Raw genomic sequence first — 18,964 nt, 5'->3', positions numbered from 1 at the left:
TAAATAAATAAAATCTTTTAAAAAAACACAAAAAACAGAAATTGATAACCTGATCCTAAATTTCATATGGAAATGCAAAGGACCCAGAAAAAGCAAAACAATCTTGAAAAGGAAGAGAGGCACCTGGGTGGCTCAGTCGGTTAAGCGTCTGACCCTTGATGTCGGCTCAGGTCACAATCTCAGGGTCTTGAGATCAAGTCACACATCGGGCTCCATGCTCACCAGGTAGTCTGCCTGAGATTCCTTCTGTCCCTCTCCCTCTACCCCTCCCCACTCCGTGCACTTGCTCGCGCTCGCTCTCTCTCAAATAAATAAATCTTCTTTTTAAAAAAGAAAAGAAGAAGAAAAAGAAAAAGAAGAAGAGGAAGAAGAAAGTGGGCACAGACACACATCCCAACTGCAAAACGTATTACAATTCTGCAACAATCACAACAGTATGGTGCTAGCACAAGGATAGATATATTAATACCAATGGAATAGAATTCAGAATCCAGAAATAAGACTTTATGTTAAACGATCAGTTGATTTTTAACAAGGGTGCCAGGAAAATTAAACAGGGAATAATAGTTTTTTCAACAAATGGTACTGGGACAACTGGATAGTCACGTGCAAAAACAAACAACAACAAAAACCCAAAATTTGAACCCTTACCTCACACCACATACCAAAAAAAGCAACTCAAAGTAGATCACAGACTAAAATGTAACAGCTAAAAATATAAAAGTCTTAGAAGAGGAGTATGTGTTTGTGGCCCTGAGTTAGGCAATGATTTCTTAGCTATGACACCAAAAGCACAAATGATAAAAGAAAAATAAATAAATTGGACTTCATCAAAATTAAAAGTTTCTGCACTTCAAAGGATACCATTAAAAATGTTGAAAGGATGGGGCGCCTGGGTGGCTCAGTGGGTTAAAGCCTCTGCCTTCGGCTCAGATCATGATCCCAGGGTCCTGGGATTGAGCCCCACATCAGGCTCTTTGTTGCGCGGGGAGCCAGGGAGCCTGCTTCCCCCTCTCTCTCTCTGCCCACCTCTCTGCCTACTTGTGATCTCTGTCTGTCAAATAAATAAATAAAATCTTTAAAAGAAAAATAACTGTTGAAAGGACAACCCACAAAATGAGAGAAATATTTTTAAATTATGTATGTGAAAAGGGATTTGCAATCAGAATATACAAAAAACCCTTACAACTCAAGAATAAGAGACAAATAGCCCAATTTAAAAATGGGCTAAGATTTTGAACAGTTCTCCAAAAATGACATAAATACGGCTAATAAGCACACAAAAAGGTGTTCAACATCATTAGTCACTAGAAAATGCCAATCAAGGGCTACCTGGCTAGCTCAGTTAGCACAGCAGCCAACTCTTGATCTCAGGGTAGTGGGTTTGAGCCCCACACTGGCTACAGAGATTATTTTAAAATAATAATGTGAAAAAAGAAAATGCAAATCAAAACCATGATAAGATACCATTTCATACCAGCTAGGTTGACTAAAATAAAAAGGATGGGCAATAATAAGTGCTTCAAAAGTGAGAAACTGCAGTCCTCATACAATGCTAGTGAGATAGTAAACTGTGCGGCCACTTCAGTAGTTCCTCAAGATGTCCAACTTAGACTTACCATATGACCCAGAAATTCCATTCCTATGTATATCCATGAACTGTAGGAATCTACAACGTAATATTATTCATCCATAAAAGGAATGAAGTACTCCTACATGTTACAACATGGATACACCTTGTAAACATTATAGCAAGTGAAAGAAGCCAGTTACAAAAGACCATATGTTGTGTGATGCCACTAATACAGAATGTCCAGGACAGGCAAATTCATGGAAACAGAAAGTAGACTAGAGGTTGCCAACAGCTGTGGGGAGAGGACAAGGAAATGAGGAAGGACTACTAATGAGGATGGGGTTTCTTTTTGGGGTGAAGAAAATGTTCTAAAATTGGACAATGCTAGTGGTTGCCCAACAGTATAAATATGCTACCAACCACTGAATTATATACTTTAAAAGGGCAAATTTTATAGTGTGTGGATTTTATCCCAAGTTTTAATTTAAAAGAAAAGCCTATCCAGACTGCCAAACTGAACCCTTAGATGGCTGCGTAACGTGGACCCAAAAGTTTGGGAGTAGAGCAGGAATACCATAATCCTACTAGATTTTAAAAGGGAGCAAGTAGCACTCACAAGAATGATACAATAAGGAAATCCATAAGGTTGAAGCTGTTTGAGTGAACAAATTCATCCTTTAGAGAACTTGAAAGGTTAAATTAGGTAAGAAATGTATCTCTTATTCCCAAAAGGTTTACATATTTCTCAAGTTGCAGAAAGAAATATCAATTTGTAGAGAAACCTGGACAGATGCGTCTCAGCTAGCCAACTAAAAAATACAACCCCCTTCCAAGTTAAGACAGAGCCCTTATCACACTTTGCCCACCTGTCCATCTCACAATGGAGGCTATGGGGAGTCCTCCAAAACTATTTCTCAATATTGGAAGGGCACTGAGGAGGAAGCTGAAGGACATATCATATCAGAGCCTTAAGGAATGTTCTGGAATGCTTCTGTCATTTTAGCTGCATTCTACAAAGTGGCAGGAGGCTGGTCATAAAAATACCCTGGACAGAGTATGGTAAATTTGAGGCAGGTAAACTCAGCCAGGAAGGATATTTCTGGTACTCTCAGGTACTATCTGGTCACTGTGGCTACTGAATGAAAAGCAAAATTTCTATACTATCTGTACTTGGGGCAAAATTTAAAAGATAGAAGTGTGTATTCAATGAGAAGTAAGTTTCTCTTTCACTCCTGTCCAGTCATCCTAATCTCTTCTATTACCAACTTCCTAAGTAACCTTCCAAAAACTGCCTATACACTTAAGAACATACATATTCTGCACCGTGCCTCTTTCACTTAATTTATGTCAGATAGCTCTCCATTTAGTACACATACCTAAATCTTTTTAACTGCTTCCTAAGTTTTCATAATATGGATGTACCATAATTTCTTAACCCTGGAATGAGTTATTATTACCAGTAATGTCTAAAGCAGAAATAAAACGTTAGCGAGCCATGGGTAGATGCTACCCATGGATATGTTTTGTTCAGCCATCACAATGGCTTTAACATGTGGATCTGAATATATTTTGCCACATGCGATGTGGGAGAAAGAGCTGCCCACCAACATCCACTCTCCTCTTTCACAGTAAGAGGGGTGTCAATGGGAAATGGCTATCCCGCCAGGAACTACCTTTCCCAGCTGCCCAGCAGCTAGCTATATCCAAGGGACTAGGTTTCCCCAGTTAGAGCTGAGGGGAAGTGATGAAGGTTTCTGGTCTGCAGCTTTAAAGGGGTGGCTAGTTTTCCTCCACACAACCTCTGCCCCTTCTGCCAGGTAGATGCTCAATGACTGGCACAGGGCTATCGGCGGCAGGGCCAGCACTGAAGGGGTTGGCCATCATGGTGGCAACCACCAGCTGCAAGCTTTAGGCATGGCTCTGGAAGGGGCAGGTCACTGTTGAGAGCAGGAGGGGAGTTCCCACCCCACGGGCTGGAACAAACGAAATTCATTATGAAAAAATTTGCTTTATGAAAACAACTGCTTCAATGAGGAAAAGGAAGTTAGGATCTAAAAAGTACTGCCTTCACAGTGTGATTTTTTCTTATAGGAATTTTAGTAATATAATATGTTTTATAAAACAAAGTACTAATAAAATAAAATATGGTTCGTGGTTCTAAGCATAGAGCAATAAAATCCAGACATCCCAGGTCTGACTGCATCTAGATTTTGCATACTTGCATCATCACTAGTTGAGACTTTCTTGCACATTTTTATTTTCTCTCAAACGCAGCAGCTGTTTGGGCCTTGAAAGGATGGCCCGACATGGGCCAGCTATTACCAAGGTGATCTCCCATGGGGTGCCTGGGTGGTTAAGCGTCTGCCTGCAGCTCAGGTTATGATCCTGGGGTCCTGGGAGCGAGCCCCCATTGGGCTCTCTGCTTCCCCCTCTCCCGCTCCCCCTGCCTGTGCTCTCTCTCAAGTAAATAAATAAAATCTTTTGAAAAACAACAACAACAACAAAGGTGATCTCCCTTTTACACACAGCAATTGTGTCGTATCAACTTCTTCCTATGAAAACATACACTTTAGGTATAATACCAGGACCCACCTACCTAGAGCCCTGGGATAATCTAGACTCCCATAAATTTGAATTCATATGGTTTTTACAGATATCAAAGGTAAAGCCAATTGTCCCATACTGCCAAAGTGGCTTGTTCACTTTTATAGATTTACATTTCAAATGAGCCCTTTGACATTCTTCCCCACATCATATTACCAATCTTCCTAAACTGGAAGACATTAATGCCAGCCTTTTCTAAGTTCTTCCCTTAAATCCCATCCAAATCTTTCACCGAGTCTGTGGAAGAGTTCTCTGTGGGCTCTCCTCCCCTTGGTCACTGCAGTCTTCTATTCTACTTTCTTCTCCTGCCTTTATATAACCATCATCACCCTATGTAACGACCATCTCATCATTTTCTTCACTTCCCTCTTTCATTCTTGCTTCTTTGCATCTTCTCTCCATTGTTTTTATTTTCCACACTGTCAGTCCACCATAGGCCACTCTGACTCAGCAACCTGGCCTCACTTACTCTGTTTTTCACAGTCCTTTGCTCATAATACAGCAGGCAACTGGGGCTCAGTCCCTCTGTGAGCCCACTGTGGAACTGCAGGGAGTAGATCATAGACTTGAACCACTGGAGATCAAGGGGGGCAAGGGACTTTAACCTCAGATTCCCTTTCCTCGATGATTTCTAGCCAAATGAGTGCCTAGATGTCAAACATGTTGCTATTAGGATTATGTTTATTATCTCACCAAAACCCAACAGCTCCATGGACCGCTGGCCCTATTTTAGAGACTAAAAATCTGAAATGCAGAAAGATTAAGTCACTTGCTGGAAATCAAACAGTTAATAAGCAGCAGAGCTGAACTCCAAATGCAGTCTTGTCTCTTCCACCATATGACACGATGTCATAAAAGCCACAGCACAACCATCCCCGCACAGCCGGCACTCTTCGCGGGCTTGCACAGCCAGAAACATGCTTGCACGTCTCCAGCTTCTCCTTGCAAGGAAAACGTATTAAGATAGCTGCCCAGATTGTTTTAATCTTCTTGCATGTATAGAAAAATCTTCTGGGTCATAATCCACCAGCCATGTGAAATTTTTATAGCATCATCATCCGTGGCTACTCCCACCTCAAATACCAGTTACTATGAAATTATGCCAGAATTTGGATTAAAGTATGGGGGGAAATGCAAGGCAAATTTTTATCTGATGAACTCATGGCAGAGAATCAAATTTCATAGAGAGTTCCAGACTCTAGTATATTAAAAAACAATCTGTAACTTTACTGTGAGGAGACTACTTTATTAGAACAACTAAAACATGCTGAGCTCTGCTGGGACACAGAGGTCATGCTAATGTGTGAGCCAAGGAGAGTCTTTTCTTGCTTTAGTAGAAAAGATAATAATCTGCAAATCACTAGCATCTGAGGCTGGCTTGATTTAAAATGCACACAGATAGAGAAAAAGTTCCAGGAAATCACTGTATTTATAGCTTGCCTACATTAGTCAGTGGAAAGGCCCTTGCTGCTCTCAAAATAACACTTGGGAAGGCACTGCATCCTAGCACCTTTGCTAAGCAAAGGCATGCATGGTTCTCATCTGCTGTTCTGTAGGTTCCCTAGGAGGAAATCTCCCACTTCACAGGGAGCCAGGGAAGCAGACAAGGCCCTCCAACCTCCCCCACCTCCAACCCTAGCTGTATAGCACCTGGCTCAAGGAAGTAGCACCCCCAGAAACCCCTCAGCAAGCCACCTGGAGGAGCTCTTGCCCTAGTTGCCCCCACCAACCACCGAACCATTGGTCAGATTTAGAAAGCAGAGCCCCCTTAGCATTAAATCCTCCAAGACACAGGATCTTCACCACAAGGATAAGACGCAGGGGAAGCTTCCGGCCAGTGTCAATCCCCAAGATCGTTCAGAGAAGAACTACATAAGCATCTCAGGAAACGACAGGCAGCAATCTTATATACAAATTACAGAGAACGAGACCCCAGCCATGCACTCAGTGGGCTGTCTGGGGTTAAAGTATTTTAATCCTCTTAGCACAGAATTCCGTAATTCTTGGTCCATACAAGTGTGGGCAAGGCTCCAAACACGTGGGATATCTATCTGCTTAGAATTGCTTTCCCTCCCAAGAATACCATAGCACCTCGAAGACCTTCCTGGGGCAGGAAACGGTCAGATCTGCTCATTCTGTGGACTCACAAAGGCCTCTGTGGCGGACACACATCCAGTGACTCCAACAGGGAAGGAAAAGACTGGGGTGCAGAGGGTCACTTCACCTGGCACACTGGGCTGGAAGACTTTATTCAGATCCAAGGAGGAAGCTCTGGAATGGGTTTTCTGTGGCCGTGGTGGCGGGGTGGGAGGGTCCTCGCCCCTTTTCATGGCCTCTTCTATGGAGGTGCTAGAGTAAGATCTGCAGCAAAATAAGGGAAGGTCAGAAGGGAGACAGCAAAGCTTTAGTCTCTGAAGTAAGGTTGAAATGGAAATACCCACAAAAGTCAAAGTCACTTTTCCAAAAGACTGACCAAGGCCCATCTCAAAGCAACCACGAATTCAACTGTCCCTTGGGTACCACTACCGGCAATAACTATCCAAACCCAGCCATGAATCAGAACCTTTTTTAACCCCTTTGTTCGTATTATATCTTAGATCTAAATTTACACAAAGGAAAAGCTTCCTGTAAATTCAGATCTATTTCTATGGGTATTGTTAATAAGAATAACGCGTAAGCCTTCTGCTTAGGCACGTCCATGTTGGAACAGAAGGGCTTCAGGGTCTTAACGGACTGCAGCACTTTTCTCCCATTCCCATGCAAATGTGATGACAGGCACCTATGGAAGTGGGGTAGATAAGCTGAGAGTGAAGAATCAGCAGCTCAAGGGACTATGCCATAAATGCATTTCTGGAAAGGGAAACACGCATGTATCAGATGGAGGGGTCTAGGCTGTCTTACCATGAGAAATACCAGTTGGGGGAAATTTTCCAAGCAAAAGCCTCCTCCAAACTTTGTCCTTCATTCTGTAACAAGGCAGTAGCTAACTAGACAACTTCTGAGATTGTAACTCTAATAATTACATTCAAAGGAACAGGAAATAAATAGCCTGCCAAAGGTCACATAGTTAGAAAGTTATATTGGCTCAATTCAAACTCCAATCTGTTTCTAAATTCCATTTTTAAAATATTCTGATACTGCCTATGAGCCCAGAAAAAAATCTCTTGGCAGTAGCAGCTAAACTACTCGTTAGAGACTTAATTATTTTCTAAATTAATTCAACTCAGTACATTAGTCTATTGCTTAGAAACAGGTTTGTGGGTGAGTTTCCAATATGATTTTCTAAGAAGTGGATGTGTACATCCGTTCTATTCAGCCTCTCAGCTAAGCTCATGTGAAAGAATAAAATGACCTTTGAGTCAGAGTTGTGTTCTAGAGGCAAATTAACCTCAGAAAACTATTATTAGTATTTAGCTATTAGTGTGCCATTTATGAAATCAGAACCTATCAATCACTATTAAGCAACTTCAGTTCTTGATAAAGCTGGTTTTGACATAGCAAGTTTTTACTTTCCCAGATCATTCCCTCAAGGTTTCTTTGTGGTAGTTGAAGAGTTTTGTCTGTCATGCAAGGTTGCAGTCTTTCATAAAGCAGCCATAATGGCACGGAACGTGCTCTGGGGTGGGCTCTGTAAAACAACTGGCCAGACAGGCAAGGCGAAGGCATGCGGCAACTGGCAGCAAGAATGGTCTCATACTTTCAATTAGAGCGAAAGGAAATTGATAGGAAAGGACAACAAAGCTTTCAATTGGGAACTATTGATTTAAAATGGAAATCAGAGACTCTAGCTAGAAATTAAAAGAACTTTTATGCCAGACAGGGCTTTAGTGACATTTTTCAGTCAAGAAAGAATATATGGTGTGTGTGTGTGTGTGTGCGTGCATGTGTATGTCAACACACATACAGAGAGTTAGGCATACTATTCCATACCACATAGCTCATTCCATTCTATCTCCATATATAACCTGTATACTCGTATTTGCATATGGAAAGCTAATTGAATATTAAACAAGTGATACTGTAAAACTGTGAATACAACCAATTTAAATACAAATGTGCAGGGAACCAACAAAATAATGAATATAAGTCGTGTTAAAACAGTGATTTTCCCTCTTTCCCTCATATTTCTATAAAGTTTTACTATTCTAAAAAGGAAAATAAAAGTAATTTGAGTCTCTCAGTCTCAGCAAAGACCCAGTTGGGGAGTAGGGAAAAGAAAAACATCCAAATTAGACCAGGAGACCGATCCCTAAGAGAATAATATATAAAAGTTGGCCAGAGACATTAATAATAGTACATGTAACTATGAAACTTTATACTTTCATTCACTTTGAGAAAGAGAGGAAGTCAACAGAAGAAAACTGTGAGGTTTAATTTATAATTAACACAGCACACATAAACAGATTTCTGTAATTCAAAGGTTTTTCAAACTATGAGGGCAGACAAATGTTACTATTCTTATATCTTAAAGCCACTACTTTAAGCCAGTACAGTAAAAGATCCATTCATCCTTAAAAAAAAAAAAAAAAAAAAAAGACGAGTAAATGTGGTAGCCACAGACAGAAACAGGGACTATACCTTTTTTCTGCCAATAAAATTACTGTATCTATTATTTCAGAAACTATGAATATAGGTATATGTATCTTCTATAAACAAGGAAATCAGAATTCCAATGTAGAAAATCCAGACATAAAAGATAAACTAAGGGATAACTCTCAGATTTACAAAAAGATGAAGTTTCCTTAATTATCACTATTTCAAGCATATAAAATATGATCAGATTTAAATTCAAATTTAAATTTAAAATGTGTCTCGTAGCCAAAGGAAGAAAAAGTTACCAAGAGCCAAAGCAAACACATATGTACTGTCCAGTACACACATGTACTTCAGCACTGAAGAGTGGCCCCAATACCATTTCCCCTCTTTGATGTTCTATTAATGTTTCTGTATCTCTCCTCCAACCTTCGATCTGATGTCTGATGTCAACCGCAGCTCTGCTTTACTTGCTCTCCCTCTTCTACTAGCTTCTATGGATCTAAAAACTGTGAAGCCAAAAAGCTGCTCTAAGACAGGATAAAACAGACCATGAGTACTGCTTACCTAAAGCCTCAAGCCTCATCAAAATCACTGTGAGCATTTTCTTTTCCTACTCTAGTTTTCATCCCTCAGGAGTCTCACTTCCTGGTGTCCACCTTGTCCTGATAGTAAATTTCAGTGTTACCTTTGAACCACATCTCCTTCTCTCCAAAGGTACTGCCCTCTATTCCTTATCATCCTGCAACAACTGGGCCACATGCACACAAACCACTTCTTGTCCGGCGACCAGCCAGCAGCAGCCACCATCTTCCAGCACTAATAAATACAGAAACTGAGTGTCTCCCAGCAGCACCGCATGCTCCAAGCAAGCCCTTCATGACAAGTGAATTCACCCCTATTCTAAGCTTCAAATCTGATGGGCTGGACTTCAGGTTCTGGGATTTTATTTCTAGTTGGGGACAGGATAGAAAGGGCATTAAAGCAGAAATTAAACAAACACTACCTGGATCTTGGTCTTGCTTTGAGACTGTTGGAATCCTTAGAAGTGGCTGAAACAAAGATTAGTTGTTGTTTACTTGGCTTTCATTTCTGCAGTTGAACAGGTTTAAAAGCAATATCCGGGCTAGTGCAGAACAAACATTATCAACAGGTAAACGTGAGGTACAGGTGTCCCTGTGGAGAACTCGACTGCCTCCACATTTTCATTATTTTTTTACTTTATTTCTTAAGCTAAAGGCACAATTCAAAGGAGGGAGAGACCAACATTTTTTCCCCTTTTGTTAGAGCACTAAGGAGCTACTTTCAAATCTACATTGACGAATAAAGAAATTTCAGTCTAAAAAGACAACCCTCTCAAGAGGTTATCTGCTTATATAACAGTGGGTTCAGACCTGTGGTTTTCTTGGTCTATCATGATAGCCTAGTAATTGATTTTGAACCAGCTTCCCCTGAAGGCTAGGAAGAAATCTATCAGGTTACATATTTCAAGGTTTTCTTAAAATATACTACACCAGAGCAGCATAACCACAAGAAATCACAGCTCCCACAAGTTAAGTTGAAATGAGCTACATAGATTTTTCTGTAAGAAAATGTTCTTGTGTCCTATGTCTCTGTGACCAAATCATACAGAGGATATTACAGAGTGAAATCATTAAAATATTTTATCAACCATACGACTTTTCCTTATCAAAATTAAATCATGAGCTAACTTGCTCAGAATCAACACCCATCGAGCCTACTTTTCTATCACAAGTTCCTAGAGTAATTATAAACACTTACAAAAAGATTAATCCTTTTTTATGTTTTCAATACCCTAGGGAAGATAACTTTAGAAACCATTAGTTATGTTAAGGTTTTGCAACCACTGCAAATTTTTCATCATAAAATGTTCATTAAAAATCCATAGAAAAAGTGCTACTAACTAAGAACAAGAATATAGTTTGTATACTGTTTGTACAAATTCTCCCAAACAATTTCTTATGTCTCAATAAATTATTCCACCATTTTTTATATTGCTCTAAAGATAAAAACCCTTCTTGGGAAGAAGCAGCCTGGATTGATGATGGTCATTAAAATCCATGGGTTAGATAAGCAGCAGAGAAAGGGGAGCTAAAAATGCTAACAAGGCACAAAGCACACTAGCAATATATATTCCCTCAGATATGGTCAGCTGCAGAAAAGATGCATTTCTCCCCAAAATAAACATTTTGGCTTGGTGTAGTGAGAACACAAGCACCTTTCGACTTCAATCCGTCAAAATGCTACCAAAGCCCTGAAAATCATGGGAGGCCTACGAAGTTTGAGCCCTGTCCTACCCATCAGCATGCACCCACACCTGCAGGTACATGCAGCTCCCCCCGCCATCCCTGACCCCACAAACCCCAGGCAGTGAAGGAAGGGGGCCTAAGGGGAGCCCATCCTGCAGTCAAGCAGGCTGCCGTGGGGCTGACTGAACAGTGTAAACAGACTCACCACAAAGCTGGGGGCCACCCTCTTGGCAGGCTCCCCACAGCTGGCTCTGAACCCCTCTTCTCCCTCAGGCCACTCTGCTTTCCAGAAATATGTGGGTTGGGAAAGTCTCAGTCATGTTCAAATAGAAGTCTGGTTCCCCAAACCAGATCATGGGGGGGGTGACCGTTAAGTCCTTTGTCAGTTGCCATTATCTCTTTTTGCTGGGATAAGAATGGGTGTGGAAGGAGGGGGTAAACCCTGCCGGTGAGAGATAGACACACAGACAGATGGGGTGTGGGCTATGGATAAGCAATGGAGACCCAGACAGGAGTCCTGAGGCTTACATATCCCTCCAGACTACCACCCTAACTATTATATTTCTGAGCCTCAGTTTCCTCATCTACAGAATGAAGATAATAAAAATGTGGCCCCTTTCTCATGGGGACAGAGAGAAGGTGAAGGTATTTTGAAAACTAACTGTATTTTAGAATTGCAAAATATTAGTGTTGGAGAATGCTCCTAACTTTTCAAGCTAAGAAACCTGGATTCTTTTTTTTTTTTTAAGAAATTTCTCATAGTTCTTTTTTTTATTATGTTCAATTAGCTGACATTTGTTTTTTTGTTAACATATAATGTATTACTTGTTTCGGGGTACAGGTCTGTGAATCATCCGGCTTACACAATTCACAGCACTCACCACAGCACACGCCCTCCCCAAGGTCCATCCCCCAGCACCCCCATCCCTCCCACCTCCTCCCCTCCGGCAACCCTCAGTTTGTTTCCTGAGATTAAGGGTCTCTTGTGGTTTTGTCTCCCTCTCTGGTTTCCTCTTGCTTCATTTTTCATTCCCTTCCCCTGTGATCCTCTGTCTTGAGAAACCTGGATTCTAAATTTAGTTCCCATTAGGACAGCAAAGGAGGCACAGGTGGGAGCAGATAATGGAAGGAGAAAACTGCTCTACCCTGGAAGACCGTGGGGCAGCAGCTGAGGGAGCCGCCAGAATCACCAGCGGCGCCTGGCGACTACAGTGTGAGGATCAACAGGCCTCATCCCCTCAGCGTGACCTAGAGACGTCAAGAAAAAGATCACCAATGTACAGTGTGCCCTGTTGAATTAGGCTGGAATACGATGTTAGCTAAGGAGTCTATTAGGCTCCACTAATATATATACTTGCAGCAATTAAAAGGGTAAGGCATATTTAAAAATACGTGACGAGGAATTACCCCCATGCCCTGACAACGGTCCTACCACCACATCATCCTCATCACCACTACTATTATCATTATCATCATCATTATTACTAGCCACTGCGGAAGAGCAGGGCAGGGTGATTCTTCTCCTGCCATCTGCAAAAAATATACTCCAGCCAGATATTGGTAAGTTCCCACAGGTTTCTTTCGGATCACGAGAAGCTAGTGAACACTCTTCTAGTTAAGTCTCCCATCAGCCTCTAAGCCCCTGAAAGTCAGACTCGGCATCTGGGGCATGTGAATATCTGCAAAAATGTCCAGGGCACGTTGTGTTGGGATCCAGGCAGAAGCCAGCGGGGAGATCACAGCTTCTCATTTAACTGGGAAGAGGGGAGAAGAATGACAACTTCCTAGAACAGCCTGGGAAGGTCAACTTTGCAACAAACTGAAAAAAGATTAAAAGGCAAGCTTAAAGTTTAATTCCCTAAAAGGCAGCACTCAACTGAGGTGAAATGTCCATGTGGCATGGACAGACATTCAGAGTTAAAAACCACCACCTTGAAACTCTATAGTGTCTCACACTAGAAACCCAAACCTGCCCCAGGAAAGGGGGTTTTAAATGGGTTTTCAGATGAGGGATTCCCTCGTATCTACTCCAGAAAGGAGCAGCAGTGGAAAAATGAATCAGAAACCACACAGCATGTTCCCAGGCAGAATGTAAAACAAATTCAAATGTACATCACGCACCATGGCCCACCCTGATAGCCTTTGTCCGGCAACTCCATGCCCCAGTCAATGAAGGAATCTTAAAAATGACATCTGACGCTCATGCTCCAGAGAACACATGATGCTCATAGGAAAAAAATAGGAAGTTATTAGCCTAAAAGGCTGTTGGAAAAGCACCAATTTAACTCTCCAAGTTCAACTAGCTTTTACTATACAGTTAAAAGTTTACAAAAACAGAGGTGCATCCAGTTTAGCTCCAGAAATTAGAGGTGGAAAGAGCCCACCTGAGGCATTTTTCCTGAAATGGGAAAAGAGAGCAAACCTGAGGTTTAATTCTCTAACAGGCCAGCATTCCATTGTCGTCACATAAACTGAGCATTTCTCCCTATGATGAAGGAACCCAAATCAGTTTCAAAAACCTAAACGAGGCTTGAGAATTCCTACCACTTTTGGAGTCACGATTGATCTACAATCTTGATTTTCTATTTCTTAACATCAACTCCTAGAGGCAGAGCTCCCAAAATAGGCTGCACATCAGAATTGCCTGGGGGGCTGACTAAAAACACAGAATCTTAAACCTCATCACTGAAATCAATCATATAGTCTCATTCATATTCATGTTCTCTCTCTCATTTTCTCTCCCCCCCCCTCCTTTTTATCTTTCCCCATCCATCTCTCTCTCTTTTAAACCTTGAATGAACTTAGTGTTTGGGAAATGCGGTACTATAGCATAAGACTCAATGTTACGCTGATTCCTTTGTTCCAACTTTAAACAAATAAGGCCGGGATGATAGCCAGCTAACCAAAACAAACATGATTTACTTACTCAATATTATGAAAGACAACAAAGAGAGAATGTAGCAACTTCTTTCACATCCTCATAACTGGAGTTCCAAAGAGTAATGCCCTCCCTAGCCTTTGTTTTTAACTAGGTTCAGCTTGGTTCAGTGATGGTTCCCATCAAGAGAGCTGAGGACACAGGCCTGGCCATCTCCACAGTTCAAAGACGCAGTTTCAAGTCCCTAAGAACATGGGCAAACACAACTTTTCTTTTTCCCTTGGAATCCACTCCAAGTATAAGCACATTTACTTGCCTTCCTGGTGGTGAAGTCTAATGAAAATATTTGAGATTTTTGCTTTGGAAATGGAAAAGTTCAGCTGTGGGCCTCCAGTTGATCTACCCATCAGCTCCCTACTCTACACACAAACCACAATGGCTCACTGAAATCTCAACTCCAGGCCTTCCCAGTTTCACAGTAAAAGTAACAATGAGACTCAACTTCAAACGGCATGATCCTATTAGTGAAACCTAAATTCAGAACTTTAAAAAAAAAACAAAACAAAACCTACCCTCTTCTCAAGCCTGAAAAGAGGGAAGTGGTAAAAAGCAACCAAAAGGTTACCTTAGAATAAAACACAAGGCAAATATTTAGAGAGAAACCTACATCTCCACCAATTTTCTACTCACTGAAACTACTGGGTTTTTTTAATTAGAAATAATTACATAAAAACATATTAAAATGGTTTTCTCCTACCTGGATCCTCAGACATATCCTTTGGTAAGGCTTCATCCACAGTACTTTTCAAAGCTAGACGTGCTTTGTTTTGTTCTTAAAACAACAAGAGAAAGAAAAGGAGAAAAAGAAAAAAACTGTAAAATTTTATGTCTGAGGCACTTATATTAAAACAAAGAATTCCTATGAAAATTGTGTTTTAAACCTCTATAGGTTGGCATAGCACTTAGTAAAACAATAAAAACACCCTAACATATGGAAATAGGTTCTCATCCCACAAGGAACAAAGCAGTATTTCCAACTTTCAACAGAGAACACCTCTAGTGGCTATGAGGAATATTTCCAGAAAATATGAGAAATTTCCCCCTTTCATTCCTGACACCCAGACCAATGACATCAGAATCTCTCTGGGAGGGGCGCCCAGGGGGGCTCAGGTGGTTAAGCATCCGCCTTCAGCTGGGGTCATGATCACGGAGTCCTGGGATGCAGCCTCACATCGGGCTCCCTGCTTAGTGAAAGCCTGCTTCTCTCTCTCCTCCCTACTCTCTGTCACTGTCCATCTCTCAAATAAATAAAAGCCTTAAAAAAAAAAAAAAAGAATCTTTCTGGGAGTGAGATGCAACCTTCAGTATTTTCAGACCTCACCAGGGTATTCCAAAGTGCACTCAAGGCTTAGACCCACTAGTAAAGACAGTGATGAGAGAACAGACTGTTGCAAAAAAAAAGTCTAGTTCTGCCTGCCTCTCCCGAACAAATATTTAAATAGAGAGCAATTATTGTTTCCTAATGGAAAACTTATTTTTCATGTTTAACTTCCATACAAAGCAGCAATGATGGCAAGTCTCAACAATAAAACCCGAAATAGCTTCAGTGCTTTTTAGTCCCCTCAGATAAGCCTCTCATTCATGGGTGGTAAATCAGTATCAAATAATAAAAAGAATACTGGCTTGAGACTTAGAACATCTTTGTTCTTATCTCCATTCTTTTTATTAAGCAATTGATACATACTGACTGCACTTCGGTTTACTCATCTCTGCGTTTTAGGAGATAAAACATATTAGCCTCCATCCAGTTTTGTGAGAAGTGAGTAAAACAATGAAAGAAGAAGGACCTGGTAGATTATAAAGGATTATATGCAGTGGTGTTGCGAGCTGGGGGGTGGGGGTTTGACCTCCACTGTTCTTCTGAACATTCCCAGGCCAACTCATCTATGTGCTTCATGGCAGCTCTAACATGGAAAACTGTGCTGTACTGCTTCTCACTCGCCCGTCGCCCAGTAAGACAGACAAAGGGTTGCTGGCTCCTCGATATTGCCTTGCATCCACAAAGTCACAAGAGAAATCCAAGGGACAGAAACTCTCTCTAGAAGATAACTTCCTTAAGGATTAGACCTATTCACAAGTCTGCATTTATACGGATGTTCTGGGATCACATCTGTCAACCCAAGATGTTAAGCTCTCAATTCTTCCAGCTTCCAGTCATTTCCTAATTAGTACAACCGAATCCCAATGTAAAGTGTCAGAGTAGTCTGAGGGTCAGAAGTGAGTAAGGGGCCAATGAGTTAGCAGGCTTTGAAAGCTCCTGTTACCACTTTAGAAACTACAGTTTTCTGGGGTGCCTTAGGGCTCTCTGCTCTGTGGGGAGGCTGCTTCCTCCTCTCTCACTGCCTGCCTCTCTGTCAAATAAATAAATAAAATCTTTTCTTAAAAAAACCTACAGTTTTCTGACAATTTGAACTACTTAATCCATCCAAATGTACTGAGCACTGCCCTTCTATGCTCCAGAAGCCAGCCATCCCAAGAGAAGTAGATGAAGAAACACAGGTATAATGTCCCTTAAGGAAGAAAACCCATTCTTTTCATACCTTGTTTGTCATCACTAGTCACATCTTGGGCTGGGACAGGAAAGTCAGCCATGTCTTTAATAGATAGCTTCTTGGAAAAGAAAAGTAAATAAATTATACAGGTTGAAGTATAAATTAAGTTACATGTATGATGAAAATGCTTTCAAAACTACATAGCTTGCCAATATTTCTGTCTCCAGTAAACCCTAACATTCAATACTACTTTATTTTTTTAGATTCCTAGTGAGGTATAAGTTAATTTGTGTTGAAAATTTACATGTGGGGTACCTGGCTGGCTCAGTCAGTAAAGTGCATGACTTGTGATCTCAGGGTCCCAAGTTCAAGTCCCATATTGGGTGTAGAGAATACTTTAAAAACTTTATAATTAAAAAATTAATTAAATAATTAAAAAAAATAAAATAAAATTTACATGTACAGAGGGAAAAAATGACGATTCAGATTTAGGCATATGTATAAGAATGCACATTAAATCTGAACCTGGGATTCAGCCAGAGAATTGCGTGACATTTACCCAGTCTGCCAAAAACAAACTTGCACTTTATATACTTTTTCACAAGCAGAGAGGGGTTCTGACAAGTGGCCCCATAATGTAGGTATTTGCCAAAATCTGTTATGCAGAGAGTGTTCAACCCTGATTCAAACAGCTTCCTTGTCAAGGAATGAGAAAAATTAGCAGAACAAAATTTTCTCCTAACTCTATTAGGGGAAGTCCTCGCTAATATTAAAAAGAAAGAATACTCAAGTGATAACATATTGATCGGTTTAAAATTCTATTTAAAACCTACTTGGGGCACCTGGGTGGCTCAGTGGGTTAAGGCCTCTGCCTTTGGCTCAGGCCATGATCCCAGTGTCCTGGGATGGAGCCCCTCATTGGGCTCTCTGCTCAGCGGGGAGCCTGCTTCCTCCTCTCTCTGTGCCTGCCTCTCTGCCTACTTGTGATCTGTCAAGTAGATAAATAAAAATCTTTTTAAAATATTTAAAAAACCCTACTTACTATAAATTTGTATTGCTTATAAAATCTCAACTAATATGCACTAAGATCTCTGATAAAAGAATAACATATATTAATATCTATCTATCTATATCTATATGAAAACAAATTCTGGAAAGATACATGAAAATTGAAGGGGCCTGGGTAGACGGTAGAAAGGCTGAGAGGAGGACTTGTCACTATATTTATTTTAAACATACTCAGAAAATCAAATAAATCTTAAAGGAAGTAGGGTAAATCCTAGAGCCATCTAGTGCTCCAGAAGATTAACTGGTTTGTCTCTCAATCTGAACAACCCCAGGGATATAAGCAATACTTCTGTTTTTCAACTGTTTCAAAGGAATGGAATTCAGTACTGCTTGGTGGTAACCTGATCTAGGATTTAACAGTCCACAGGCAGGTGATTCTTGGGATTACCATGAAGCCTTCAGATATAATTACCTATTCAAAGTCTATCTCCAATAGAAAAGAAAATGTATCTTAACAGCGCCTTTCTGTCACTTGTTTCTCCCACCTGGACTATAAACTATAACCCTAGTAAAAGAAAATGATTTAGAAGTAGAAAATTAAATAAAAAGTCATCCCCAAAAAAAGTACCTTTGAAAGAAAATTTTTTTAAAACCTAAATAAATGGAAAGGCATCCCATGTTCATGGGTCAGAAGACTCAATATTGTTAAGATGGCAATACTCCCCTAATACATCTAGAGATTTAGTGCACTCCTTCCTCACTTTTTTATAGAATTTGAACAGCTTGTCCTAAATTTCATGAAGAAATGCAAGGGACCCAGAATAGTGAAAATATTCTTTAAAAAGAACAACAAAAAAACAAGTTGAAGGACTCAGACTTCCCAATTTCATAACTCACTACGAAGTTACAGTCATCAAGACAGGGTGGTACTAGCATTATGACAGATCAATGGAATAGAATTGAGAATCCATAAATAGGCCCTTATATTTACAGTCAACTGATTTTCAAAAAAGGTTGCAAGACAATTCAATGGGGGAAAATTGTCTTTTCAATAAATGATTCTGAGATAACTAGATATCCATATACAAAAGGATGAAGGTGGAGGCATCTGGGAGGCACAATCTGTTAAGCATCCTACTCTTGATTTCAGTTCATTTCATGATCTTAGGGTTATGCGATCAAACCCTCCATTAGGCTCCACACTCAACATAGAGTCTGCTTAAGACTCACTCTCTCTCTCCCTCTGCCCCTCCCCACCACTCTCTTTCTCTCTCTCTCTCTAAAATAAATAAATCTGGGATGCCTGGGTGGCTCAGTTGGTTAAGCAGCTGCCTTCGGCTCAGGCCAGGATCCCAGCATCCTGGGATAGCCCACATCGGGCTCCTTGCTCGGCAGGGAGCCTGCTTCTCCCTCTGCCTCTGCCTGCCATTCTGTCTGCCTGTGCTCAATCTCTCTCCCTCTCTCTCTGACAAATAAATAAAATCTTTAAAAAAATAAAATAAAATAAAATAAATCTTTGACATAAAGAAAAGAATGAAGGTGGACC

At 40.7% G+C, this 18,964-nt stretch overlaps 1 protein-coding gene across 4 annotated transcripts in view; it reads right to left on the bottom strand.

The window, feature by feature from the left end:
• The window catches only part of REPS2 (RALBP1 associated Eps domain containing 2), a 229,191-nt gene that overhangs the window by 84,519 nt on the left and 125,708 nt on the right, over positions 1-18,964 (bottom strand). For 2 of the 4 annotated variants that reach the window (XM_004758909.3, XM_013059620.2), the window contains exons 10-13: positions 16,459-16,528; positions 14,616-14,690; positions 9,717-9,762; positions 6,402-6,538 (exon numbers count right to left, since the gene is read on the bottom strand). In XM_004758909.3, coding sequence (XP_004758966.2) covers positions 6,402-6,538; positions 9,717-9,762; positions 14,616-14,690; positions 16,459-16,528 — 328 coding nt within the window. The remainder of the gene's footprint in view (positions 1-6,401; positions 6,539-9,716; positions 9,763-14,615; positions 14,691-16,458; positions 16,529-18,964) is intronic. The other 2 variants (XM_045089340.1, XM_045089339.1) reach the window with 1 other exon arrangement.

Source organism: Mustela putorius, unplaced genomic scaffold (genome assembly GCF_011764305.1).
Source record: "Mustela putorius furo isolate JIRA1106 unplaced genomic scaffold, ASM1176430v1.1 tig00003836_pilon_pilon_pilon, whole genome shotgun sequence".
Lineage (NCBI taxonomy): Eukaryota > Metazoa > Chordata > Mammalia > Carnivora > Mustelidae > Mustela > Mustela putorius.
Note: the sequence above shows the minus strand (reverse complement) of the source record. Positions and strands in the feature narration are given on the sequence as shown.